Source organism: Hyperoodon ampullatus, assembly GCF_949752795.1.
Source record: "Hyperoodon ampullatus genome assembly, chromosome: 1".
In the NCBI taxonomy this organism is placed as follows: Eukaryota; Metazoa; Chordata; class Mammalia; order Artiodactyla; family Ziphiidae; genus Hyperoodon; species Hyperoodon ampullatus.
Genome location: NC_136914.1, coordinates 183,262,465 through 183,288,705, shown reverse-complemented (window position 1 = coordinate 183,288,705; position 26,241 = coordinate 183,262,465). Strand labels below are relative to the sequence as shown.

General features: G+C 42.0%; 1 protein-coding gene across 16 annotated transcripts in view; it reads right to left on the bottom strand.

Annotated features, from left to right (window-relative positions):
* Nucleotides 1-26,241, bottom strand: part of LOC307056054 (WASH complex subunit 2A-like) — a gene marked incomplete at its 5' end in the record, with an annotated part of 57,126 nt that overhangs the window by 14,206 nt on the left and 16,679 nt on the right. For 8 of the 16 annotated variants that reach the window (XM_079708495.1, XM_079708497.1, XM_079708503.1 and 5 more), the window contains 13 exons: nucleotides 2,732-2,840; nucleotides 7,574-7,740; nucleotides 11,091-11,222; nucleotides 12,779-12,880; nucleotides 16,421-16,507; nucleotides 17,542-17,669; nucleotides 20,357-20,530; nucleotides 20,928-20,987; nucleotides 22,920-22,977; nucleotides 23,454-23,572; nucleotides 24,305-24,376; nucleotides 25,012-25,099; nucleotides 25,671-25,781. In XM_079708495.1, coding sequence (XP_079564621.1) covers nucleotides 2,732-2,840; nucleotides 7,574-7,740; nucleotides 11,091-11,222; nucleotides 12,779-12,880; nucleotides 16,421-16,507; nucleotides 17,542-17,669; nucleotides 20,357-20,530; nucleotides 20,928-20,987; nucleotides 22,920-22,977; nucleotides 23,454-23,572; nucleotides 24,305-24,376; nucleotides 25,012-25,099; nucleotides 25,671-25,781 — 1,407 coding nt within the window. The remainder of the gene's footprint in view (nucleotides 1-2,731; nucleotides 2,841-7,573; nucleotides 7,741-11,090; nucleotides 11,223-12,778; nucleotides 12,881-16,420; nucleotides 16,508-17,541; nucleotides 17,670-20,356; nucleotides 20,531-20,927; nucleotides 20,988-22,919; nucleotides 22,978-23,453; nucleotides 23,573-24,304; nucleotides 24,377-25,011; nucleotides 25,100-25,670; nucleotides 25,782-26,241) is intronic. The other 8 variants (XM_079708505.1, XM_079708507.1, XM_079708498.1 and 5 more) reach the window with 3 other exon arrangements.

Below are 26,241 nucleotides of genomic sequence, written 5' to 3'. Positions count from 1 at the left end.
TTTATCCAGGGTAGAAGTTATTATTTATAATTTACAAAGAAAAGCCACTCAGATCTTCTGACTCTCTTAACCATGAAGCCACTTTAGGGAGATGCAAGTACAGGTAATTCAAAGAAAAGCTTATGAGCACTCAGAAGCAGCGGCAATGCTGCAAGCTTTTACTACAAGCTGTGCACTTAATGGGACTGTGGTGAGGAAAGAGTCCCTAAATCAGTAACTGACATGGGCCTGGTCTGGGAATAGGACAAGTTAACACCTTTACTGGGTCTGAAAATATGAAGAATATTTCCATAAAAAAGAGACAACAACTTCCTCTGGAATATTATGGGACAGGATGAGTCACCAAGAGCGCATGGTGAGTTAAGGTGGAAAAGCTGAGGCTACTTTGAATGAAATCACAGGTGGCGTGGTAGGTTCAGCTACAGGCTCAGCTTGACAAAGGGATGACAGGACCGGGTGGGCTTTGAGAAGATAACTTGGGCAGCGGCAAGGAGAGATGAAGAGAAGGAGCATTCACAGGCCAGTTAAGAAATTATCTCAATAGTCAAGGCTAAAGATGACAAGACTGTAGGGACGGGAAGAAACATTCTTAACAAACTGTTAGGAAACAGTGATGACTACCCCATCAGAGGAGAAATATTCACACATGTCCTGGCGTAGTTATTCAGTGGAATACTGTATAGTGATTAAAAAAAAAAAGATGGAGTTTATGGAAATGAAAAACATGCTGCAGGATTAAAAAAAAAGATGCATAAAATTGTAAAACATGATCCATTTAAATGAAAAAAAGACAAGAATGCCTAGAAACAGGCATGAAAAAAGCATTGACAACACATTGTTACCAATGATTACACTAGGGAGGAGTATGAAATGGGGACTTCGTATTCTCTACTCATGTTTTTTCATTTGTTTGTATTTGTTTTTACCTTGACTACCTTTTTTTGCTTTCTTTCTTTTTTGGGGCGTGGGGGGCTGCACCATGCAGTTTGCAGGATCTTAGTTCCCTGACCAGGGATTGAACCCGGGGTCATGGCAATGAAATCGCCAAGTCCTAACCACTGGATGGCCAAGGAACTCCCTCTATGCATGTTTTAACCCTTTCTTAAGAAGGCATCCATGTATTACTGTATAATTTAAAATAAACTTTAAACAAAAAATAGTTAGGAGATATGGAAGAAGAGCCAGGTACGGGTCTCTAGAAAAGAGGAAGTTCTAGGCTCCTTTACTGCCATTTCTCTCCTTCACTGTACCCCCTAGGGTACAATGTCCCTCGGGATGTGCAGGCATCGGGGACTGCACATGGTCACCCATGACCACAGTGGGAAGAGGAGAGTCTTCCTCATCAAGCAAGGGTGGAGGAGCTGCCTTTTCAGATTCTGTGGCTGCTCCCACATGGGGGGAATCTCGGGGGGTACATCCCTCCTTCCCTGTCTTACATGTCTTTCTGTCTCTAACACGTGCCAATTAGAGTGGTCTGAAGTTGGGGTTGAAGGCCCTCAACAGCGGGCTGTGACTTTGCTTGATTCTTGGCCTTTGAGGATAACCCAGCTCAGGTAAAGGAGGTCTCCATGGGGTCTAGCCTGAGAAGTTCTAAATTTTCCTTTGGGGCTGTTGGCAATTGCCAGTTGGCAATAAAATGTTGCTTGGCCTCACTTTGTTCTGTGTGCACACACTTACATATATCCACATAGGGAATGTGTTGGGGAGGGATGAATGACAGGCCAAAGACAGGATTCCAGTATCCCTAGGTTCCCAGGACAAATATTATCATAATGCCACCTTCCTCTCACTTCTTAATACTCCTTTTGATATAAAAAACATGAAGACTTGCTAAATCTTTTAGCTTAGGCAATCATGGTTAGTGATGCCATTTAGATGTAATTGCTGGAAGACTATTTAGACTAGATAGGCACTGATGGACTTTTTTTTTCCTCATCACATACTTTAAATTTTTTTAAAAAAACTTTGTCATAAAAAACACAACATTTACTATCTTAACCATTTCTAAGTATAGAGTTCAGTAGTAGTAAGTATATCCACGTTACTGTACAACCAATCTCCAGAATTTTTTCATCTTGCAAAACTGAAACTCTGTACCCATTAAACAACTCTCCATCCCCCAGCACCCCCCTCAGCCCCTGGTGATCACAGTTCTACTGTTTCTATGAATTTGACTACCCTAGGTACCTCGTGTAAGTAGAATCATACAGTATTTGTCTTTTTGTTGCTGGCTTATTTCACTCAGCATTATGTCCTCAGGCTTCATCCATGTCGTAGCCTGTGTCAGAACTTCCTTCCTTTTTACTGATTCACTATTAATATAAACCAGGACCAAAGCGTTAGTACTGGAAACTTGCTCCTGTAAGGAATAACCTGTACATTAACTGGCCTGGTCTAATGTTAGCAGAATTCCATGCCACCGGGGCTAAGCCCGGCAGTTCCTCCAGAAGGAGTGCAACAGCACTGTCCCCTGCTCTCCCCTGAGACTCAGATGCCTACAACTGACACTGAAGGGGCTGCATGATGTGGAATCTTTTTCTCCAGGCTTTGCACGTGTGCTTCGTCTGTAAAATACCACTAACCAGAAGATGTCTATCTAAAACCAGGCAAACGAGTTTTTCCATAAGACTCAGTGTCCAAGGTCAGGTTTTAGGACCTGATTGAGGGAAGCATCAGTATTCACGTAACATCACCTCAGGGTTACTTCCTGGGCCTAAGAGGTTAAGAATACCGTTGTTGCAGGAGGAGCAGAAGCAGATGTGGGAGGAGAGCCAAACAGAGAGCTTCCACTGTCACCATCATCTTCAAACAGGAGAGATGCTCTCTGGGTCTTCTTTTGGCTATACAAACAAATAAAGAGTCAAATTAAAGGCAAATGTGATTTACAAAATACAATATTCTTTCCAGGCCACACCTACAGGAACCCACCTACCACCAAAACGCCCGAGTCATCCATTGACCTTACACAGTTGCAGCAAGAAAAACCTTTGAAGTAGGTGCAATTTGTGTCTAGCAAGTCATCACCCGCTGTCTGGCATTCTTGTGTAAAAGCCCGGGGCCCTCCTCATCTTGTCCCTTTGTCAGTTACTTTTGGCTCAAGGTAGGTGCACTAGCTGTTGGCTTTGCCAACGCACACAACACACTTAGCATTCACAAACGTAGCATTCTCTCTCACCATTTCCTATGGCAGAGGAAGAACCAGGGAGCACCAATGCCTATTTCCAGAGTGGTCAGGAAGGCGGCTGTCAAGAGATCGCAGGGCCAGAATCTGGTTCAGGCTGTGACCTGTGGCCTGGTGCCACCTCAGCCACTTAACCATGTCTTTCCAAGTGCCTCTGTGGGCTTCTGTGCCTTCCCTTCAAACCCTAAACCCATCCCATTCTATCCCCTCCACACAAAGTCTCTAAGCAGCTGGGACGGCTCATCTTCACTGTTCACCACAGCAATATTCACCCATCTCTACCCCATGTTGGGCAACCACAGCTGAAATCCAGCCACAGCTCTCCTCACCACCTTCCTCTCACCTGTCTTCACCTACCTCCTCACCTAGGCTTCCACAGCAGCCCCTAGGGGCAGTCAATAAATGTCTGCCAGAATAAATATTGATCAGGACCTTTTAAGGAACAGAATCATAAAAGTAAAAAAACACAGGGAGGCCTAGCACTGGACGTGGGCAGTCCCAAATAGAAAGTGTTCTAATTACAGAAGGGTCGTGTTCTAGTTTCTATACTATGTGATAAGGAACCACCCAACTAGCAGCATACTAGAGAGTTATCAAAGGAATGAAAACTCCAAATTCAATGTTAGCTAGATAAAAATAATACTAGTCATTTCAGTATCCATCTACTTACACTAAAAATCATCAGCATATATACCCATAAGTATATGTATCATAATCTTTTCTCTAAGTTTAATTATTAACAAAGCATAATATAAGGTTATTCATTAGTTTAACATTGGATGTCTGCCTACATCTTAAAATTGCCTAAGGATCACTGACTAGGGAACACAACTAACCAAATAGTTGAGCATACTTACACTGGACACTTACACTAAAGGACAGTAAAAAATTAGGTCTACACCCTGAAGAAATTATAAAAACAAAGAGCCATACACAGTCAGGTAAAATCTAATATGCCTTTAAGGATATACACTGATAAAAATGTACACAAATTATAACCAAAATATATGACTACTAAGTGATGATCACAAAATATTACAAAAATAACTACAACAGATGCCTAAAAAGCAAAAACCTTATTAAGCTGCTATAGCAGAAGAAAAATCTTATGCATGATTTTCTGAAAAATTTCTAAAAATCAAAACCCAAACCAAGCTACCCACAGAAAATAATCTGATGCCAGATTCTGAAGTTCTAAGCTAGAGAAAAGCTAGTTAGCTTTCTGGACATAGGTACAATAGATAACGACAGTGAGTCCTTAACCCTGGATCTCATTCCACACCCTCGGCACCTGCTGGTTAAATGTGGACATCCCATGGAGATCTGTCCTCAGAAGAAAAATATGCAGCTCAGTGAACTGAAGTATTTCTCATTATAAATAATGGGGTAATAAGTATTTTGATTTATTAAAAGGGACAGATGTCAAAACACATTAAGATGACTATAGAGTTTATGGCCTACATCAGGACACTTTTGAGAGTGAAAGGGAAAATTATTAATCAACAGGCTGAAATGACAGGCACAAAGCAGGCCTCTCCAGACAAGCAAGGATGTTTGAGTGCCCTGCTTACAAGGCAGTATTTCACAACTTTGTTAGGGTCACAAAGCTTCTGTTTCTTTTTTTAGAATGGGTTTGAGTTACAATTTACATACCATAAGATTTACCCTTTAGTAGTGTACAATTCAGTGACTGTTAGTATATTCACAGAGTTGTGCAACTATCACCATAATCTAAGTTGACAATATTTCCATCAACCTAAAGTGAAAGCCCATACCTGTTCACAGTCACTACCAATTCTCCTTTCCCCTCAGCCCCAGACAAACACTCATCTACTTTCTGTCTCTATGGATTTATCTCTTCTGGACATTACACACAAATAGAATCATACATGTGGTCTTCTGTGACTGGCTTCTCTCAATTATCACAATATTTTCAGGGTTCATCTATATTGAAGCATGTATCAGTACTTTATTCCTTCTAATTGCTGAATAAGAGTCCACCGTGTGGATATAGCACATTTTGTTTATCCGTTCTACAGTGGATGAACTTTTGAGTTGTTTCCGCTTTTTGGCTATTATGAATAACGCTATGATAAACATTCACATGCAAGTTTTTGGGTGGACATTTCTCTTACGCATAGTCCTAAAAACTGGAATTGAGTCATGTGGCAACTCCATGTTTAACTTTTCATGGAACTGCTAGGCTGTGTTCCCAAGTGGCTGCACCATTTTATGTTCCCACCAGCAATGTGTGAGGGCTCCAATTCCTCCACATCCTCTCCTGCACTTGCTGTTGTCTGTAAAAGATTTTTTTGAGAACCTGATGGAAGCTAGCATTGCTGAAAGCTGGATATTGTGTGTAATTGGTACTACGACCTACACATGAAACATGTTTCCTGATCTCTAGACCTGTGACCATATGTGTGTGGTGGGGGCAAAGGGTGGGGCTGCACACGTAAATAGGTAACTACTATGCAGTGTAGGAAATGCTCAAGTGAAACAGAGCTGGGGGCAGGGGGTTGAAGATGGAGCCATTTTTGCTTTAGACTCTAACCCTATTTCTTATCTTTCTCAGCTGTTTGGGTTAAGGAAGGCTTCTCAAAAGAGAGGGCTTAAACTGAGTCTTAAAAGAAGCTGGCCAGGGGCTTCCCTGGTGGTGCGGTGGTTAGGAATCCACCTGCCAATGCAGGGGACATGGGTTTGAGCCCTGGTCCGGGAAGATCCCACATGCTGTGGAGCAACTAAGCCCCATGTGCCACAACTACTGAGCCTGCGCTCTAGAGCACGCGAGCCACAACTACTGAGCCCGTGCGCCACAACTACTGAAGCCCACACACCTAGAGCCCGTGCTCCGCCACAAGAGAAGCCACTGCAATGAGAAGCCCACGCACCGCAACAAAGAGTAGCCCCCGCTCGCCGCAGCTTGAGAAAGCCCGGGCGCAGCAATGAAGACCCAACGCAGCCAAAAATAATAATAATAATAAATAAGTAAATAAATAAAATGCACAACATTAAAAAAAAAAAGAAGAAGAAGCTGGACAGGGAAGAAAGGAAGGAGAGAGTCCCAGGAGAGAGAGAGAGCAACAAAAATAAAGGAATGAAATGTTATTTCCCCTACACTCATGACAGTAAATTACATTTCCGTGCTTACAATGTACCAGCTATTGTGCTAAGCATTTCGTATTGGGATTTCATTTAATCCTCTCAATGATCCTATGAGAGAAGCACTATTATCATTTTTGTTTAACAGATGAGAAAACTCAGGCTCAGAGAGGTTAGGTAACTTGTCCAAGGCTATTCAGAGAGCAACTGGCAGGGCCAGAATTTAGTATCAGGTATTGCGATTCCAGAGCTTACATTCTTAACCAGAGGCCCAAGATACACCCAGGGGTGAAGTCATGGAGCCCAAAGTAGAAATGGTGACATTTGAAGAGATCATAATATTCAGAGACAGAAATATGAGACATTTTTTAATCTATCATTTCAGTATTAAAGCTTAACCACACCAATGCATAGGGTTTACACATCCAATCAATTGCCTCTTTATGTTACTACCATTCAGTTAAATTTCAAAGTAATCGTTTAAGGATCTCAAGAGAAAAATACATATATTTTCAAGGGAGTTATTCTGAATACACAGCTAATCTGCAGCACATTACAATACCAACCACAGCCCACGCTCACTCTACATCAGGGGTCCCCACCCCCGGGCCGCAGACTGGTACCAGTCCTGGGCCTGTTAGGAACCAGGCCTCACAGCAGGAGGTGAGTGGCAGGCGAGCGAGCGAAGTTACATCTGCGGCTCACCACCCCTGGTCCGTGGAAAAATTGTCTTCCACAAAACCGGTCCCTGGTGCCAAAAAGGTTGGGGACCACTGCTCTACATAACCTGCCACCCTTTAGTCCAAGCATTAACGTGCAGGAGCACCTAAGACCAGCTAGGGGTTACCAGCAACTGGTGTGATACAGCACAGCTCTGCAGAGAACCATCTTACTAAACAGGATGTTTCTCAATGCTGAGCAGATTTCTATCCAAATGACAAACTTAAGTAACTTGGACAAAACTTTACATTCTTTAGGGTATCCCAGGGAAAAAACAAAAGAGACAACAAACTGTACTTAAACCCCTAACAAACTAAGAAAAATAGTATTTTAAGGTTAAAAAAAAAAAGATAAGTAGAAGAAATTAGGTAAGGATCCATGAAGAAAAACATTTCCCAGTACCAGGGGAGAATAACTTGCAAGTGAAAATCAAAGACATTCTCGTTTATATGATTACCAGGTGATGAATGATCGGCATGTCACCTCCAGCAGCTGACATCTTGCACATCAAATACCTTCACCTATTACCATAGACACTGATGAAATGATTTCTTACAATGATTGTCTCACCTGTCCTTAGCAATAGCAAACAGATCATCCTCATTGTCCTCCTCAAAGAGGCCAGTCTTTTTCACGGCCTTAATCTCCTGGTCTTGGGTGGTCCCAGAGTCCCTAAGTTCTCCTTTAGACTTGTCAGATGCCGAGTTGGTCTGTGAGTCAGTAATATTCCACTGGTCCTTAAAAGATAAAATATATGTTAAAATCCTCTGGCCATTTAGATTAAGAAACCTGAGGAATTGGGCTTCCCTGGTGGTGCAGTGGTTGAGAGTCCGCCTGCCGATGCAGGGGACGCGGGTTCGTGCCCCGGTCCAGGAGGATCCCACATGCCGTGGAGCGGCTGGGCCTGTGAGCCATGGCCGCTGAGCCTGCGCGTCCGGAGCCTGTGCTCCGCAACGGGAGAGGCCACAACAGTGAGAGGCCCACGTACCACAAAAAAAAAAAAAAAAAAAAGAAACCTGAGGAGTAAAATAAAATTCACATTTGTTAAACTAACTTGTATTTAAACTAAGTGTATCACTTTCGAGGAAAGCTTATGTCCAAGGCTTTTCATTGAACTCAAATCTAGACAGCTGGGTTCTTTGACCTCCCAGACGTTATGGTGTTTCCCTCCATCACTACCTGCCACAGTGTTTCTCTCTCTATGGTCCTGTTCTGTGTTAGGAAAAGGGAACTTCTCTACTTTAGAGATCAAAATTAGTTATACGGGGGGATGAGAAGATACAGGAATGTTTAAAAGAAAAGAAAGTCGAGAACTCTCAACTTTGGAGGAAAATGATATTTGAATTTAAAAATCCCAAAGCAAGCTGGGGAAAAAATGTATAAAAAGCTCATGCAATGTAAACAAGACACAATGAAAGCTGCTAGCGACCCTTTTACCACAAAATTCTGAATCTGGACTTTAAAAGCAGTTAAGGAAACCCCACCTGGCTATGCTCACCCCTTCAAACCAAGGATCTCCTGAGTACTTGCTAAGTGGTCCTGGAGTCTAGAGCTTTGCAAATCAAAGTGGGTTCCACAAGCAGCAGCTTCTGTTATACAGAATTTCTACCCCACTTTCTGAATCAGAACCTGCATTTGTCACAGTATGTCCAGGTGATTTCTTCACACGTTATAGTTTGAGAAGTGCTCCCCTAGAGCAGGGGTGCTCAACAGCGACCACATGCTAGAATCCCCAAAAGAGCCTTAGAAACCTCCAGTAACAGGCCATACCCCAAATCAATTAATTCAGAACCTCCAGTGGTGGAAGCCAGTATCAGTACTCTCTAAAGTTCTCCAAGTGATCCCACTGGGCAGTCAAAGCTGAGTCACTGTTCTAGAACCCTGGTTATCTTTACTCTGCAAGTACTTTTGCTCCCTGCTTTAGCTAATATTTTTATTTTCCCTGAACCACAGTAATACTACAGAAGAAAAAATTCAACTGATGGTTGGCCATTACTATAGGGAGAACAACCCACTAAGAATGCTAGAAAGAAAAAAAAAAGGAAAATCCATTATAAATTCACAGATTTGAGTAGAAAAAGCAAATTATGTTGTGTCATTTTAAGTTGCTTTCAATTAAAAAAAATGAACACATCTATCATTTATCTGCCTACATCATACCCTCATAACTTACCTACAATGTTAGAGTATTATAAAATAGGAAGATTTTTAATGCTCACAGTTTTTAGTATCATTATATTTAGTCTTTTTCTGTACAGCTAAATCTGAACAGCTGCTAAATTATATTCTCAATTGGCTCTGCTAATATATATCCGAATAGCAAATGGAAACATTGTTAAGACTCTTATAAAAAAGGAATTAAAGGAGCATAGACCACTCCTACCTTGTCTAGCTACCGTTCTTGATTAATGAAGCACAGCAATCATTTAACAAAGTAAAGTGCTGGGAAAACTGGACAGCTACATGTAAAAGAATGAAATTAGAACACTCCCTAACACCATACACAAAAATAAACTCAAAATGGATTAAAGACCTAAATGTAAGGCCAGATACTATAAAACTCTTAGAGGAAAACATAGCAGAACACTCTATGACATAAATCAGAGCAAGATTCTTTTTGACCCACCTCCTAGAGAAATGGAAATAAAAACAAAAATAAACAAATGGGACCCAATGAAACTTAAAAGCTTTTGCACAGCAAAGGAAACCATAAACAAGACGAAAAGACAACCCTCAGAATGGGAGAAAATATTTGCAAATGAAGCAACTGACAAAGGATTAATCTCCAAAATATACAAGCAGCTCATGCAGCTCAATAGCAAAAAAACAAACAACCCAATCCAAAAATGGGCAGAAGACCTAAATAGACATTTCGCCAATGGAGATATACAGATTGCCAACAAACACATGAAAGGATGCTTAACATCACTAATCATTAGAGAAATGCAAATCAAAACTAAAATGAGGTATCACCTCACACCAGTCAGAGTGGCCATCATCAAAATATCTACAAACAATAAATGCTAGAGAGGGTGTGGAGAAAAGGGAACACTCTTGCACTGTTGGTGGGAATGTATATTGATACAGCCACTATGGAGAACAGTGTGGAGGTTCCTTAAAAAACTAAAAATAGAACTACCATACGACCCAGCAATGTCACTACTGGGCATATACCCTAAGAAAACCATAATTCAAAACGATACATGTACCACAGTGTTCATTGCAGCTCTATTTACAATAGCCAGGACATGGAAGCAACCTAAGTGTCCATCAACAGATGAATGGATAAAGAAGATGTGGCAAATATATACAATGGAATATTACTCAACCATAAAAAGGAACGAAATTGAGTTATTTGCTGTGAGGTGGATGGACCTACAGACTGTCATACAGAATGAAGCAAGTCAGAAAGAGAAAAACAAATACCGTATGCTAACACATATATATGGAATCTAAAAAAATAATATTGGTTCTGACGAACCTAAGGGCAGGACAGGAATAAAGGTGCAGATGTAGAGAATGGACTTGAGGACATGGGGAGGGGGAAGGGTAAGCTGGGATGAAGTGAGAGAGTGGCATGGACATATATACACTACCAAATGTAAAATAGATAGCTAGTGGGAAGCAGCCACATGGCGCAGGGAGATCAGCTTGGTGCTTTGTGTCCACCTAGAGGGGTAGGAGGGTGGGAGGGAGATGCAAGAGGGAGGGGATATGGGGATATATGTATACATACAGCTGATTCACTTTGTTGTACAGGAGAAACTAACACACCATCGTAAAGCAATTATACTCCAATAATGGTGTTTAAAAAAAAATAAAATAAGGCCTAACTCATTTGAATTAGCATATATTATAATTTGAGGGTGATACTTATTTTATTCCTAAGCATTTTGAAAAGATTAATCTTTAATATACTACAATAAATATCTTTCTTCAAGAATAGACAGTCTTGTGAACATAGTCTTTGGTGACCGAACTTCACTAGATCTAAATAGGCAGAAAAAGAAAAGGTTTAGGACAGCTGTAACTCTTAAATCCATCAAACCACCTCCTACTCTTCTCTAGAAAATAACTTTCAACCCACCTCCTCATCACTGCTGAACAATAAAGCAGATGCTTTCTTTTTGGAAAGCTCAGAGGGTTTTGTTTTCTCTTGGCTCTGAGTTAGTAGAGATGATGACTGCTTCTTAGCAGCTGTAGCCCCAAAAAGATTATCCTAGAAAAACAAATGGCAGAAGAGTATGACAACTTTGAACACATCAAACAAAAAACTGAAGACATTCTCTCATGTCAAATTAGTAGAGAATAAGTCTCCAGTCAAGTGAAGAAGATATATAACACCTTTTGGGGGAAAAAAAATCACACAATACTAGTAAATGCCACTTCTCACTTATGTATAAATCCTACAACAACAGCCTACAACCTTCTCTAACTATATTCATCCATAGAAGGGAAAAAGATACCATAAAATTCAAAGGCGGAACACCTGGGAGGAAGCAGGAAAGGGAATAATGTGAGGACAGTCATAGAAATAAGAGGGAACCTGGCCCCGCCCAGTCCTGCTGTGGGCGGGCCCGCTATGCTCATTAGGGAAGGTCCAGAGCCTGCAATTGTCCTGAGAGCAGTACAGCCCCCTGCGGCAGCCAGCAGCCTGCACCTTTCTCTCTATGAATTAGAAACCAGACCAATGCATAAAGAGAAAGATACAGGGAGCTTTCTCTACTCTTTCACATTTATGGAAGACACACACCTGGGACAGAGGGAAAGAATGACTTGAGTTTCTGATTAATATCAAAGGGACAATACAAACTTAAGAAATAATTTACTAAATAAAATCACTGGCCTAGTAAGAGCTGATCCTTATAGGTTCAACGGCATTCCCAAAGTACCTATTAAGGTACTTTTATTTAGGTAAAGGGAACAAAACCATAGAACTTGGCCCGAGCCCAAGTTAGACAGAAAAACACTCTTAACAACATACTACAGCAGGTGAACAGTCCTGAAGTGTAAAGACTGGATAAAGGGAGTCTTTAAGGAAAGTGTGGGAAGGTAGGAAAGGCCGTGAGACTAATGAACTGGCACTCACTGGGGATATGAATGACAGAGCTAACATTTACTATGCACTTACTATGTGCCAGGCACTGTGCCAATGGCTGTGCATTAGCTGTTTTAGCTGCCACAATGACCCTATATACTATGAAGTGAGATGAGATTCAGAAACGTTAAGTTACTTGCCCAAGGTCCCTGATTTGCATGTGGTGGAACTAGGATATGAACACAGGGCTCTGATGCCAAAGCCCATGAGCTCAGCCACCACACAATACTGCATAAGAGCAAAGGTTTGGTTGGTCTTCCCTCTCATTTCTTTCTCCCACTTTGCTCTCATCCAGCGTGGGAAAGAGAAGCAAGATGAGGACATGGTTGCCTTCTCCCCTCCACTCCCACTTTATCCAAGACGTTCTTGTAGATCATTGGGTTCCATCCCCTAAAAAGTATTTCTTAAAGGAAGATTTTAAAAATGAAACCTACAAAGCCTTGCATAGAGCTGGGTCAAGAAATCTAAGGCCCTGCCCATTGTACAGTTAAGAGAACTTAAGAAAGGAGTCACTGAAATAAAAACTGAAATGTTTTTGTTATATAAGCCTCAGAAAGCTTGACTGCTTCCCTATCACCTTGTTCTACTGTATGAGCCTCTGGTTATAAAGCTACATCAGCAGTGGTTTTCTACTAATGGAAAACTTGATTATGTTGTGTTGCAGTAACAATGTTTACCTCTTCATCTTCATCATCGAAAAGCGAGACCGAGGTGGGGAGTTTGTTAGGCAGGAGAGATGCATCTTTCGACTTACTCACACTTTGAGAAGAAAACAAATCCTGTTGGATCAAGATTAAAGTTCCTGGTTAATAAAATATACCAGTTTTTGAAGTATCAGATATAAAACACTAAAGTTTATGACATGATGGCTGCCGTGCATCCAGGTCTCTTTGTCAGAGAGGGAAGCTCGCTGACACAGTCCTCGGGGAACACACATCAGTCCATCCTCACTGTGTGCAGGTGAGAAGGAAGAGACCCACATGTAACTCCACGTGGCATCACTGGAACCCAGAGGTTTTGATACTCTCACCTGGATGATTAAGGCAGGGGAAATTTTTCCAATCAACTTCCTACCATGCTTAAAAAAATAACTTCCTTTTTCTGTCCAGAGAATCAGAGAGATTAAACAGATTTAATAATGGAAATAGAAGCTAGATTAACAAATTACTGGATCTACGACTCTGTTTTATTTAGTTATATCCTCTTTCCTATAATAAGAGTATGATATGATTTCTTTTAAATAAATACAAATTCAATTTTAACTTTAAAATGTTTGGCGTTCTTGAACGGCAGCTAGGAAATGTTGCAAATTAGAGAAAGATCTGGTAGATTCTGAAGAAATTTCCAAAATGTTATAAAATGCCAGCCTATAATGCAAAGAAAGATCTGCAAACTGAGTTGCATGAATCAGAAACATGAAATAGGATAACTATTCCCTCAGGATGAGAAACTTCAGTACACAAGAGACAGGCAAATAGGACAAGAACATAGTTTCTAAGACCTCTCTGGATAATTTTTTTTTTTATCATGGAATCAATGTCTACTCAAATATGGAGTTAATGACTTCATTAACTGAGAAGAGCTCCACTCAGCCCAGTGGTTTTTGCCTAGGCCCCATGGAGTCCCCATGGTCTGTTTGGGTAGAAGGGGACACACAGGGGGAGTCCCAGGCTTCCCATGCCTCTCCTGCATTTTAAGCATTGGCAACATTTCACTTAAAGAAAGGACTGTGTTTAAAAAAAAAAAAAAAAAGTCGTAGTAAACCAAAACAAAGAACAAAAACAAATTTCAACATCACTGTTTTGGACCCTTGACTAATATCTTCCTTGGTATTAGGGAAAAAAAAAGACTTTCCATGGACCCTTGACTAATATCTTCCTTGGTGTTAGGGGGAAAAAAAGGCTTTCCATTACCTTAAACACCTCCCCAAAATGATTCCACAAGGTAAACTTTAGCTCCACACTTGAGATATAAAGGGAGGAGTAAATATTCAATCCTTTTGGTCCAAAGCTCTTCCTAGACTGCATTGTTTTACTTCTCCTTGCCTAAAAACCTCGACAATATCCAATAAAAACAATCTGTGATGGTACACATGGGACAAAGCCTGTGGTGGTGGATTTAAACCTGTCTGCAAATTCATTTACACTCCTACCATCAGGAAGTGGAGTTGGTGTCCCCTGCCCTTGAACTTGGGCAGGCCTTTGTACTGCCTCAACCAACAGAACTTGGTAGAAGTGACAATGCTGACTTCTGAGGCTAGGTTACAAAAAACAGTACAGACATACCTCATTTTATGGTGCTTCACTTTATTGTGCTTCGCAGATATTGCATTTTCCACAGATTCAAAGTTTGTGGCAACCCTGTCTCAAGCAAGTCTGTCAACGATATTTTTCCTACAGCATTTGCTCACTTTGTTTCTCTGTCAAATTTTGGTAATTCTTGAACTATTTCAAACCCTCCACCAGCAAAGATTATGACTTGCTGAAGGCTCAGATGATGGTTAGCACTTTTTAGCAATAAAGTATTTTTTAATTAAGGTATATACATTTTTTAGACATAATGCTATTGCACACTTAATAGACTACAGTATAGTATAAACGTAGCTTTTATATACACTGGGAAACCAAAAAATTCATGTGACTCACTTTACTGAGATACTCGTTTTATTATGGTGTCTGGAACCAAACCCGCGGTATCTCCCAGGTACACCTGTACAGCCTCTGTGCAGCTCTCTTGGGGATCTCACTTTGAAGCCTTGAGGCAACACCCTAAGAAGTCCAGCTTCCCTGAAGCTGCCATGCTGGGAGACCACACAGAGACAGAGAGGGACCTCCCAAGAGGTCCGAGCTCCCAGCTGTTCGAGTCTTTCCCACCCAGGCACCAGACACATGAGTGAGATGACTCTCAGCCTGGTCACCTTCAGACTGGAACCACATGAGAGACCCTAAGTGAAAAATGCCTGGCTGAGCCCAGTCAACTTCTACAACCATAAGAGGTAATAAAACTTATTGGTGTTTTAAGCCACAAAGTTTTGGAGTGATCTGTTTCATAGTAATAAATAATCAGAACACCTTTTGAGTCACTGAAATTGCTCACATTTGGTTTTTTCACTTAGTCAACTGTCCCAATACCAAACACTAGTCTAGGTGTTAAGGACACAAGCAGGAAACACACCGTCCTGCCCTCATGGAGCTTACTCTAGCTGGGACATAGACAGTGAACAAGCAGACATGAAGTGTCACATGGCAATACATACTGTGGGGACAATAAAACAGAAGAGGGGCTAAGGAGCACAGTGTGATGTGTGCTGGCGGGCTTGCTATTGTGCAAAGGGCTGTCGCAGGAGACCTCGCAGGGAACTGGAAAAAGTGAGGAAGTGGGCTATCCAATTCTGGGAAGAGCACTCCCAGAGGGGCAAAAGCCAGCCCAAAGATCTCAAAGTGCCTCGGTGTGTGATGATGAAGAAGCGAAGAGTGTAGGATAAGACCAGAGTGTGAGGCCCCATCATGCTCTACTTATGTGTCAGGAGTTTGGCTTAACTGGACTTCGCTTAATTCCAATCTTCTGCACACTGGCCACCAATGAAATATAAGCCTCAAGATTTTATTTCCATCAACAGTGATCACTCTACCTCCAAAGAGTTGTATGCTCATCCTGGCTATAAGTGCAAAATAACCACAAGAGCTTAACCCAGAGTTTGTAATTTCTTGAAATTACATATAAATTTCTGCCTTGTTCCCACCTTTCTCTGTGAAGGGGATTGATTACTGCCCATTACACATTCTCAGATAGGTCTCCGATCCCTTAAAAGCCTGGCCTAAAGTTAGCTCTAAAAGGATCAAGGCCTGTGGAAGCCAGAAAAAGCAGTAACGCTTCTGAGAGTTGTCCCTGCGTCACTGGAAAGGTGCTTCTAGGCAGGGCCCTGGAGGACTGAGGCTGTCTGCAAAGCAGTGCCAGCCCACAAACTGTTAACAGTCTATGCCCACTGTTTAGTGAGACTACTGAAAGAGGAAGCAGTGTGTTGATTTCTGTTCTCGTACAAGCACCTCATTACATTATGGATCAATTAATAGCCTAAAATATAAGTATCCTGAATTTTCCTCCCAGGAGATTCACTGGATTCAAACCCAACAGTGAAAGTATTGTATACATGTTGCTTTCTATAGACCATGTGTTCTCAAAACATTATTTTCAACGAAAGAACTAAAGTACTTAATAAGCCTTATACCTCTACTGAGAACACCCTGAATCAGAAATACTTTCCAACGTCATATCCATGAACTATTTCCCAGAACTAAGAAAAAGAATGAATTCCTTACCTCAGAGTCATCCTCATCTGAAAATAAACCTTTGTGAGTTTTTGTTTCTGACAAGGCCTTGAGATTTTTGCTGGAAGGGAGGGTAACCTTTGTTGGAAAAAAAAAAATTGAGAGTTAACAAGCCAGACACCTGAAAATGAGGGTTCATTCACTTATTCATTCAAAAGATGTCCTGAATCTCTGCTAGGATAAGGTCCCAGGCCATGCAGCAGGGGAATAAAAACATCATGGACCTTGGACATGTATCAAGTGCATATAAAGAATTAATGCAAAAAGAGAAGTACCATGGGAAAGAATTTAAAAATTGGTATATGCTAGGAATGAAAGAAGAAACAGTCCTTGTAAAGTAAATTTCTCAGGACAGACAGGACCTGGATATGGGAGATGGTAGAAGCAAGAACACTCCAGGCAAAGGGAACTATGAGAAAAGAGAAGAACAAGATAAAGCAGAGGGCACATCTGGGGGATCAGGGTAGGACAGACTGCCTGCCTCATACAGTGCACAAGTGGGACATGTACCTAAGCTGGAACCTAAGGTGGGCATCCTAGGAGCCTGCTGGGTTCTGAATGCTGGCACCTAGGTGGTCAGAGGCAGAGATGGTCAGGGTTTCAGGCTGTTCAGGATAGCAAGGAGGGGACAGCAGCCAGAAGAGCTTAAAGACTGATGGAGACGCAGCCTATTGGCCAAATACAGATCAATTTGAATTACGATGTTAATGGATCATAACATGTCGAATAGCGAATCTATGATCCTATAGTGATACTAAAAAAGCAGGAAAGAAGGAGGAGAGAAAGCTCTTCTGTTCAGAAGAATGCCAGCTAATTAACATAGAAGAAATGGTAGAAGTAGAACCACATTCTTCTGTTTTCCCCGCCACCCAACATGATAACTGGTTCAGGAAAAGATCACCAGTGGAGGTTAAGACCACCGAGGAAGGCAAAATGCAACAACTGCTGAATCTAGGTGCTAGCTATTTGGGTGTTTGTTGTATTCTTTCAACTCTCTGTACGTTTGAAGTCTGCTATACACTTGAAAGGAACAATACTTCCCTCTGGGTTCCAGTGAATTAACAAGATGCCCCAAATCTACACTCCCGTGTTTAGTCTTCCCTCCTGCTCACCTTTTTTTCTGCTCTTTCTTTATTTTCATCTCTCTGACTTACAGTAGCCTCTGGCAAAGCTGCCGCTTTTTCTTTGAACAAATCTCCTTCCTCATCGTCAAAGATAATGGCAGTGGATTTGACTTTGTCTTTAGAAAGAGACCACAGCATAAAATTACACGGAGGTCAAAAATCCCACCACGAAATTCACAGATTAAAAATTCTTTTCTCCCAGGGCTTCCCTGGTGGCGCAGTGGTTGAGAGTCCGCCTGCCAATGCAGGGGACACAGGTTCGTGCCCCAGTCTGGGAAGATCCCACGTGCCGCGGAGTGGCTAGGCCCGTGAGCCATGGCCACTGAGCCTGCGCGTCCGGAGCCTGTGCTCCGCAACGGGAGGGGACACAACAGTGAGAGGCCCACGTACCGCAAAAAAAAAAAAAAAAGAAAAAATTCTTTCCTCCCAAAGAATAAACAGAAAAAGTATGTTATTGCTTGATTCGTTACAAAGAAATATTAAGTGGCCTAGACTGGAATTTTTCAAAGAACACAACAGCTGCTCCAATGAAACGCAGGACAGACAGTTTAACCATCTGGCTTACACCCTTATCCAAGCAGCAGTACCTTATGCTTGGAGTAGTTTGGACTGGCATAAAGGGCAAAAAGAGACCTACAGAAAGAAAGATCATTTAAGAGTCAACCGCTCTAGGAATCTGAGAAGTGACAGTTGGCTCCTGCTTTTAAAAAGTTAAACTGGGACTTCCCTGGTGGTCCAGTGGTAAAGAATCCGCCTTACAATGCAGGGGACGTGCGTTCGATCCCTGATCAGGGAACTAAGATCCTACACGCCGCGGGGTAACTGAGCCTGCACGCCACAACTATTGAGCTCACGCACCTCAACAAGAGAGCCGCAAATTACAGAACCAACGCACCCTGGAGCCCACGCGCCACAACTACAGGGCCCAGAGCCTGCGTGCCACAACTAGAGAAGAGAAAACCTGCATGCCACAACTAGAGAGAAGCCCACGCGCCACAACAAAAGATCCCGCATGCCTCAATGAAGATCCCACGTGCCGCAACTAAGACCCAATGCACCAAAAAAAAATAATAAGTAAATAAATAAAAATAAATAATCTTTTTTTAAAATTTAGAAAAATAAAAAGTCAAACTATACAGAGGCATATAAGAGCAAAAACTGAAACCTCCCACATAATCCCACCTGCCAACCCAAACAAGGCCAGCAGGAACAGTTTGATATACATGCTTCTAATTTCCACAAAAGATATACTAACATGTTAACTCTAGTTATTCGCAAATATGGCTAAATAATAAATAACACAATTTGAAGAATGTGTCTTATGATTTGCATTTTTCACTCAATGTACCTAGGGTATCTTCCCATGTCAACACACATAAAACTCACTCTTTCTCACAGCTTCACAAAATTCCACTAAATGGAAGGACCATAATTTGCCCTACAGATGAATATTTGGGGGGATTCCAACCTTTCGCTACCACAAGCATGGCTGCTCTGAATGAGCTGTGTGTCACTGAAATAGGGCACTGACTCACGCATGTCCCAAGAGAACAGCAGCTGTCAAGGAAAGCGGCACCAACTTACTTGTGATTCCAAATCAGTTAATCCCACCAAGTGAGAGCCCTTCCAAGCCACGAGAGGCACTTACTCCCTTATTCACTGTCATTTCAGTAGGCCTAGATGTGAGCGTAGTATGTGTCCAGTTTGCACTCTTTCTAAAACCCGGCTATTACTTCCCTCGCATTTTTGCTGCTGTCTTTACTTTCACACCTACTGCTGGAAAAGGAGCTAAGTCCAGAGACCCTGCTTCTCGATGCTTCCTGGTCCACCTAGTCCTTAGGAGAAAAAGCCCTTTGTTGCTGGAAGTTGTGTGCACCTCAGTGGTCTACCCTTCTTTTCTAGAAAGACAACCAATAAACCCAATCCTTTGCTACTCCAAGTGCAACCCATGGACAAGCAATCTCTGCCTACCAGGGAGCCTGTCAGAAATGCAGAATCGCAGGCCCCACCCTAAACCCAGTGAATCAGAATATGCATTTTGACAAGAGTCCTGGGAGAGACATCTGCTCATTAAATAACAACTGATTCAGAGGAGTGACTTCATGAACAAGCTGGCTGAAATTTGAGGGGAGAAGAAAGGAGAGTGCCGAAGTGGCCAAGGAGCTAAAAACCCTGTTACAGAAGGGGAAGTCAAGGTCACCTGGGCTTTCTGGTACAGAACGGAGAAGCTGGGAACTAAACAGCTAGCACAAACGTTCTGCTCATGCTCATGTATTTTCCTAAGGACTCTGGAAGAAAGTGTGATTAAAACTTTCTCTCTAATTGAAAAGGTCAAAACTAGCATCTTGGGCAGATATTAGAGGGGAACAGATTTCTCTCTAAATAAGAAAGATAATCCTAGTAATTAGTTTCCAAAGCAGGAAAAATTGGTCCATAAAATACAGACCTCAAAAAGGTCAGACCTCAAAAAGACCTCAAAAAAGTCCCCATCAAAAAGGCACCATAACTATCTAAGTAGAGATGAGACAACTCTGACAGGAACGCTTGAGGAGGGATTCTGGCACTGCAAGAGATAAGGAACTAGATGAACTTCATGCCTTTCTAGGTCAACATTTTTTTTTCTTTTTTTTTTTTTATTTGTCTGCACCACACGGCTTGTAGGATCTCAGTTCCCTGACCAGGGATTGAACCTGGGCCACAGCAATGAAAGCCTGGAATCCCAACCACTAGACCACCAGGGAACTCCCCTAGGTCAACATTCTTTATTTGGCTAAATTCCCAGAAACGGAAGATGGAGCAGTACCTGTCTTGGGAGGTTTGCTACGGGATGCTGCAAAAAAGTCATCATCATCGTCGTCATCATCAAAGAGGCCAGCAGGTGCTGGGAGGTACGAGCTTTTCCCTGGAGTGGGCTGCTCGGGCTTCTGGGCCTCCTTCAGTGACGGAGCACAGGTGGCACCAAACACATCAGTGTCCCCTGTGGGTGGAGGGACAAGACAAACCAGCTGTGAGCCAGGGTGGGTGCACATCCTGACTTTACAGGAGGGGGAAAAGAAAAAAATAGTACCACCACCAAGAACTTGTAGTTTCAGTTCATCCACAAAACACATTAACAGGACCCAACAACCTCCATCCTTTACTGATATAGAATGTCCCACAGTGCAGAATCAACTGATCACTCAGACCGAAAAAAGTCCAAGGCCACTGATTTCTAAGGTAATATGAGCTAACACAGGTTAAGTGAGCTCTCACTCTTCGATGCCTCTGTAGTTCTTCATACTCTCCTCCCCAGTCAGTCCTTTGAAGATGACAATCTTAAAAATGACAAAACGACAGGTACATACTTTTTAAAAACAAACTCTAAGTTATGATACCTAAAAATACAGAAACAGCTCCTGCTGGGATTTTCTTTCCAGGTTTGGAGGATGAAGACGCTAAAATGAGAAACAGAGAGATAACATTTCAACAGAGAAAACAACTTTCCTTGTTAAATGCACCTTCCTAAAATATGCGCAATACAATATACAGCTAATAGGAGAATTTTAAAACTCATTTTTCCTAAAAACAAATATCATGTATTAACGCACATATGTGGAATCTAGAAAAATGGTACAGATGAACCCGTGTGCAAGGCAGAAACAGACACACAGATGTAGAGAACAAACGTATGGACACCAAGGGGGGAAAGGCAGGGGTGGGATGAATTGGAAGATTGGGACTGACGTATATACACTAATATACATAAAATAGATAACTAATGAGAACCTGCTGTATAGCACAGGGAAATCCACTTCGCTGTATAGTAGAAACTAACACAACACTGTAAAACAACTATACCCCAATAAAAAAAATTTTTTTAAACTGATTTTCCTAAAAGAGCCATTTTAAAATTCCTTAGTATCATCTTCCCTACCAATGTCATGACTTTTTTTTCTTGGTATTAAATCAATCTAGGCTGTGACTCCCACGGAAGATCACTGACTCTGGGCAGGCTATAACACTGGGGTTGGCTGGGGAGGCCAAGGAAGATGTAGAGCACAAATGGGGGAGGCAAGGGGCAGAGCAAGCAGGGCTCAACAGTTCTGACTCCATCCAGTCCAGTTTGATGAGAATAAGCAAGTAAAAAAGAACAGCAAGGGCTTCCCTGGTGGCGCAGTGGTTGCGAGTCCGCCTGCCGATGCAGGGGACGCAGGCTCGTGCCCCGGTCTGGGAGGATCCCGCATGCCGCGGAGCGGCTGGGCCCGTGAGCCATGGCCGCTGGGCCTGCGCGTCCGGAGCCTGTGCTCCGCAACGGGAGAGGCCGCAGCAGTGGGAAGCCCGCGTACCACCAAAAAAAAAAAAAAAAAAAAAAAAAAAGAACAGCAATGGGCTTCCCTGGTGGCGCAGTGGTTAAGACTCCGCCTGCCAATGCAGGGGACACGGGTTTGAGCCCTGGTCCGGGAAGATCCCGCATGCCGTGGAGCAACTAAGCCCGTGTGCCACAACTACTGAGCCTGTGCTCTAGAGCCTGCGAGCCACAACTACTGAAGCCCACGTGCCTACAGCCTGTGCTCTGCAACAAGAGAAGCCATCAAAATGAGAAGCCTGTGCACCACAACAAAGAGTAGCCCCCGCTGGCCGCAACTAGAGAAATCCCGTGCGCAGCAACGAAGACCCAACGCAGCCATAAATAAATAAATAAATAAATCTATTTTTAAAAAAAAAGAACAGCAAAATATCGGAGATGTCAGTGACAGAAATGAAGACAAAAACAGGAAATCAAGAAACTAGGCAAGTCACCAATGCCAAAAAGTGGAGAGCAGGAACCTCAAGACAATCAGGTCAGCCAGCATCATAATAAGTCTAAAATCTGACAACTTGTGGCCTGGGGAGACCAAGTCACTTAAAATAACTCATTCCCAATTCCCAAGAACTATCACAGACCTAATGGAATAAAATTTTTAAGTTTTTAAATAGCTTATGGATGCTTTTTAAAAATTCCACAAATTATTCTAATGCACACTGGGCTGAGGAATTACTATCTCCAACTTATGTGCAGAATTTCAGAAATGTTTCTTTGAACTAAACTTGATTAAATTAAAATATCCTCAACACTGCTGGAGTGCTTTCGCTGGTTGACTTTGAATTCTCTAAGAAAGAGACAAAATTGTGATGTGGGTTTACAGATGGTACTTTTTGTTTTTTTCCAAGACGTGAATTAGTGTAAAGGAACAGCTTTTAACTAGATCAAGGCGAACACAACAGCTTCCTGCCTAACATAGAAACAAGGTTTGGGAACAACTTCAAGGGTTCCACTCCTGATGGGAAGTAACCAGTTCTGGAAATCTGTGCATGAAGAAGCACAGGCATCATCAATCCACGCTCACCTTCATTAACAGAGGCTCGAGCTCCCCGATCCTGAGGGGCATCCATGAAGAGGTCACTCTGCTTGTAATAAAGTATACAACACAGTTCAGAATAGCAGAGGAAAATGGAGCTGCAGTAAAGATGTCTAAAGAAAAGTGCCTTGTAAAGTTTAAAGCTACATAGTTACTGTTACCCTGTCAGAAAATCAGTTCCAAAGTGAAGACTATGCCAAAATCAGACCCTGAAATAATTTAGGTCTGCCCAGGAATTAAATACAAATGTGGAAAAAGACAAAACACAAGGTAAGAAACAATCACTTAACCAAGTAAATTTTCCACTACTAACACTCACATCCTCTCTCTATTTAACAAAGGGCATCAGGATACAGTATTTCCTCATTTTGTGATTCTTAGTTCAAAATCTCCTAAAATATGAAAGTAGAAGCAACTTCCAACTAAGAAGCCATCCTTTCCTTACTAAAGGAACTAACTGTATTTCTTCCCTGTGGACACGTGACACAGCTATGGAGAGCTTCGCTATTCCCGCTGACTTACCTCCTCATCCTCATCATCAAAAAGTCCCTTCCCTCCGCTGAACAGGCCACCTCTAGAACCAAATGGTGAGAAGTCTTCATCTGTCAGCTTGGGGGGTGCAAATAAGTTATCTTCTTCATCTAGCAAACAGAAAGAAATGTTTTGCAGGGAGAATTAAAGATGCATTTAGAACCCCAGTTCTGGGGATTAACCTTTATAACACCTCCAAAACTGGCATAGAGTTTATCTAACCATATGTAACAAGGACTGCTTGAATGCTGGCAGTCTCAGGACCTTCAGACAAAAACTCATTAAACAGTTCACTGAATCCCTTAAAATGCTCTTTGGTTTCCCCACTCTCAAGTCTGTAAATGTCTGGGGCAAGGTAAACTCTGCAGGCAATTACTTTCATCTAAATTTCTTCTGAAGCAAGTCTATGCTTCGATTGCCATTCAAGACCTATTCCACCAGAATTTGAGGGACAGAAAGGTAGACTGAAGAGAGAGCTGCAGATTGACACAGTCCCAGGTGGAAACATAATGGACATTAACACTGAACGTTAAAGGGTCTGATATAATATTCCTTATTGAAAACAAATGCTAGAGCTCCCTAGTTTCTAAACGTCTACAGAAGTCTAGAAAGACAGCTAATGATCCCTATAAAATCTAGTAATTCAAATCTTCAAGGCATTTTAACTCCACACTCACTTCCCCCCACACCCCAAAAGCATGCTCTTAAGTGCTTTCAAAAAGTGTAGAGACAGACCTCATGTGTCAGCACTTAAAGAGGCACTTTTACAGATCACATAAGCAATATTCCCATTCCTGGGTCAAGAGCCTCCTAAAACAAGAGAATTCAGGGGAAAGGCTTACCATCTGAGGCAGTTTTCCTTTCCTTCTTCTCTTTCAATGTCTTCCGAGGTTTTGCTTCCCCTGGGGATAAGCCTTGAAGAATATTTCACAGTTTGAACAATACTCAGTCCACCCTTAGTATTTACCTACTGATTCTTCACACACATCTGCCATCCTCACAACTCCTAAGCTAAGAGCAAGACATTCAACTTTGTATCTCAGCTCCACCTGAGCACCCCTCTCAGTGCCTTACCCAGAGCAGATACTCAAAAAGTGCCTCTTTTTAAGGCAGAAAGCTTCAGCTACCATACCAGGGTCACGTGCATGACAGGACTGCATTTGCTGAAAGACTTCTGACATCTTTCCACTCTGTTAAATCACTAGAATATAGTGTATGGTACATTTTTATCTAGTCAAAATAAAATATAGGAGTAAATATTAAGCCAAGGATTCTTCATCTGGGGCCCATGGTTCTCTGTGGTACCCAGTAATCCCATGAAACTGCATACATAGATGCACATATGTGCATTTTTTGGGAGATGGGCTGGGGGTGGGGGTCCACAGTGTTCAGTTATCAAAGAGTCTAGAAGCCAAAAAAGATAAGAACTACAATTTAAGCCTCTTGCACCTTAGTAATTAAACAAGGAAATCTACACTCAGTGAAGCCCAGCAGAGGGCCCTACACTTCCCCACTGCCCCTTTAGCTCATCTCAGTGGCAGTGACATACTTGTTTGCTCCTCTTCCATCCGGCTTGCAGCATCCCCTTTGATCCGAGCTGCCAGCTCATCAGCAAATGACGTAGGTCTACTTTTTTTCTACAGGCAGAGAAGACCAAAAGAATCACTTTTTTGTAACATTTTTTGTAACAAACTAGTACAGTTTACTTTTGGACACCTAACAAAACTATGTAAACAATGGCAAAGAAATTGAACTGGTGAGAAAATAAGGTTTAACTAAATAAATGTAAACACATGCACCCTATACAGATCACCTGAGAAAGAAGACTCAGCGTTCCTTCAAAGGGAGATCTCTTTATTTCCTTATTTTTTTATACTTCACTTTAATACATGGTGGTTTTCTTATCTAGATCTAGATAAGAAAACTACCATGAAGTGCTTGGGTGGGGGGGGGGAGTATTAGGATCTTAAAACTCTGAAACTGAATATATTTTGAATGATCTAACTTGTAAAATCTTAACATTTGGAGAAGAAAGTGGTACTTGTAAGGCAACTTGGGATGCTCAACCATTATTTTCAAAAGTGTAAATGAAATTACAAATAGGATGCAAAATGAGACAGTTACAAATATAAATGACAATAAAAGGAATGAGTACTAGGTACCATTTCTAAAACCTTGCCAAGTGATAGCAACTATAGTCTTTCTTACAGGTCTGGAATTTTCTTCAATGTCCTCAATATCTTCCTCCTCCTTCTCAGAGTCAGCAAAAATGTCACAACCATCATCATCCTCTTCTTCATCACTCATTTGTGCAGTGTGCTAAGAGTATAAACCACCAGATTAAAACTATTAGATACAGTCATCAAGCTGAAAAAGAGATACTTCCACTTAGCCTTCAGACTTCCCTTTCAAATTGGGAACAACAAATAATGCACCAAAAGTTATGAAGCAGTAAATGTGCTAGAACAAATAACACACAAGATTTATTTTCAGTGCAATAGCAAAAGATTGAAATAATAAAAATGTCCAGGCTTCCCTGGTGGCACAGTGGTTGAGAGTTCGCCTGACGATGCAGGGGACACGGGTTCATGCCCCGGTCCAGGAAGATCCCACATGCCGCAGAGCGGCTGGGCCCGTGAGCCATGGCCGCTGAGCCTGCGCGTCCGGAGCCTGTGCTCCGCAACGGAAGAGGCCACAACAGTGAGAGGCCCGCGTACCACAAAAAAAAAAAAAAAAAGTCCATCACTAGAGAAATGAATAGACTAAATAAGTATAGCCT